Source organism: Aplysia californica, unplaced genomic scaffold (genome assembly GCF_000002075.1).
Source record: "Aplysia californica isolate F4 #8 unplaced genomic scaffold, AplCal3.0 scaffold00265, whole genome shotgun sequence".
NCBI classification, from domain to species: domain Eukaryota; kingdom Metazoa; phylum Mollusca; class Gastropoda; order Aplysiida; family Aplysiidae; genus Aplysia; species Aplysia californica.
In genome coordinates this window covers 147594-148903 of record NW_004797535.1, presented here as the reverse complement: position 1 = coordinate 148903, position 1310 = coordinate 147594, and the positions used below count along the sequence as shown (strand labels likewise).

General features: G+C 40.5%; 1 protein-coding gene across 1 annotated transcript in view; it reads left to right on the top strand.

Annotated features, from left to right (window-relative positions):
• The window catches only part of LOC101861895 (protein quaking-B), a gene marked incomplete in the record, with an annotated part of 112750 nt that overhangs the window by 52350 nt on the left and 59090 nt on the right, over nt 1–1310 (top strand). The window contains 1 exon segment of the mRNA XM_005100919.3: nt 1035–1151. Coding sequence (XP_005100976.2) covers nt 1035–1151 — 117 coding nt within the window.

The following is a 1310-nucleotide window of genomic DNA, read 5'->3' as shown; positions in this document are numbered from 1 at the left end:
CCCTCCCTCCCTCTAGTCTCTCTCCCTACTCCCATCCCGCCTCTTTCACTTAAAAATAAAACGCCGTAGTTTCATTCCTGAAACAACAACTCTTCATCTCCCTCACAACTAAAACAACAGATTAAAACAAACAGGGACCAGCAAGGATGCATGTCTTGCAGTGAGCCTTGCGCGATGAACTTCCAGTAGGACGAAACTCTCCTTTCAAATACGTTGTTATTGCTGTTAACGACGCGAAACTGATGATATGTTCTCAGTTTGTCTCGCTGCCAGATCAGATCTTGGTTTATTTTGAGGGGTATGCTTTAAGTTTGTTTTTTCCCGTATTTTTATCTGGTGCTTCAGATCTTCGGCAATGGGTGGTTGGCGGGCGCTCTGGTGTGGTTTGCTACTTCTTGCCTGCCAAACATCTGTCGTCCTTATCTCTCTTCCTTTTTATGTGTTTGTTTCTCTCCTGTAACACATCCAATCTTCTACAGTTATATGAACTGATTGTGTTGGAACTGTCGTAAAACTTACTAAAACAAACAAATCATGCTTTTTGGCAAATCAGTTCGCCCTGAAGACAAAGTGCGCGTACACTTTCGCAATTGAGGCCATTTCAGGGTTTCCCAGTTTGGTAGCAATATTTCGTTTTTTTCCCCCCCCCACACATTGTTTTTACTTTGTCCTCAGTAGTTTAAAAAATATTTTTGGAATGGGGTTCTTATTTGTTCCGGATTTTCCGTTCTCTCTTTCTTTTGCTGTTCTTTTCCTCTTTCATCAATCTGTCTTTATGAGGCGAGCTCGTTCGTATAGAGACGCCTTTTTTCTCTCTATGGAATTGAAGTGGATCTAAAGTTTATTTTAGGTCTTCGTATGTTTTTATATGCTTTTATTCCAAGAATGAGGGCAGCTAAAGCAAGAAATTTTCAGTTTTCTTTGTTCCGAAATTTTCATAATTAAAAAAAAAAATTGGCAATTGACAAAGCTGACATGTCTCGTTTGTTCTCTCTTTTTTTTTTGGTTCTCATTTTTTGGGGTTCTCATTTCAGTTCAACTTTGTTGGTCGAATATTGGGTCCCCGTGGAATGACAGCCAAAGAGTTGGAACAGTTTACAGGATGCAAGATCATGGTCCGAGGAAAGGGATCTATGAGAGACAAATCCAAGGTGAGCCACATCTCATTTTTAAGACTACATGTGACGTTGTCTGTTTTCGTCTTTGTGATGCTTCTCTGTCTGTTTGTCTGCCTGTCTGTCTATTTGTCTTTTTCTCTCTTTCTGTGATTTTTTTCTCTTTCTCCCCCCCGCCCCCAACACACACACACA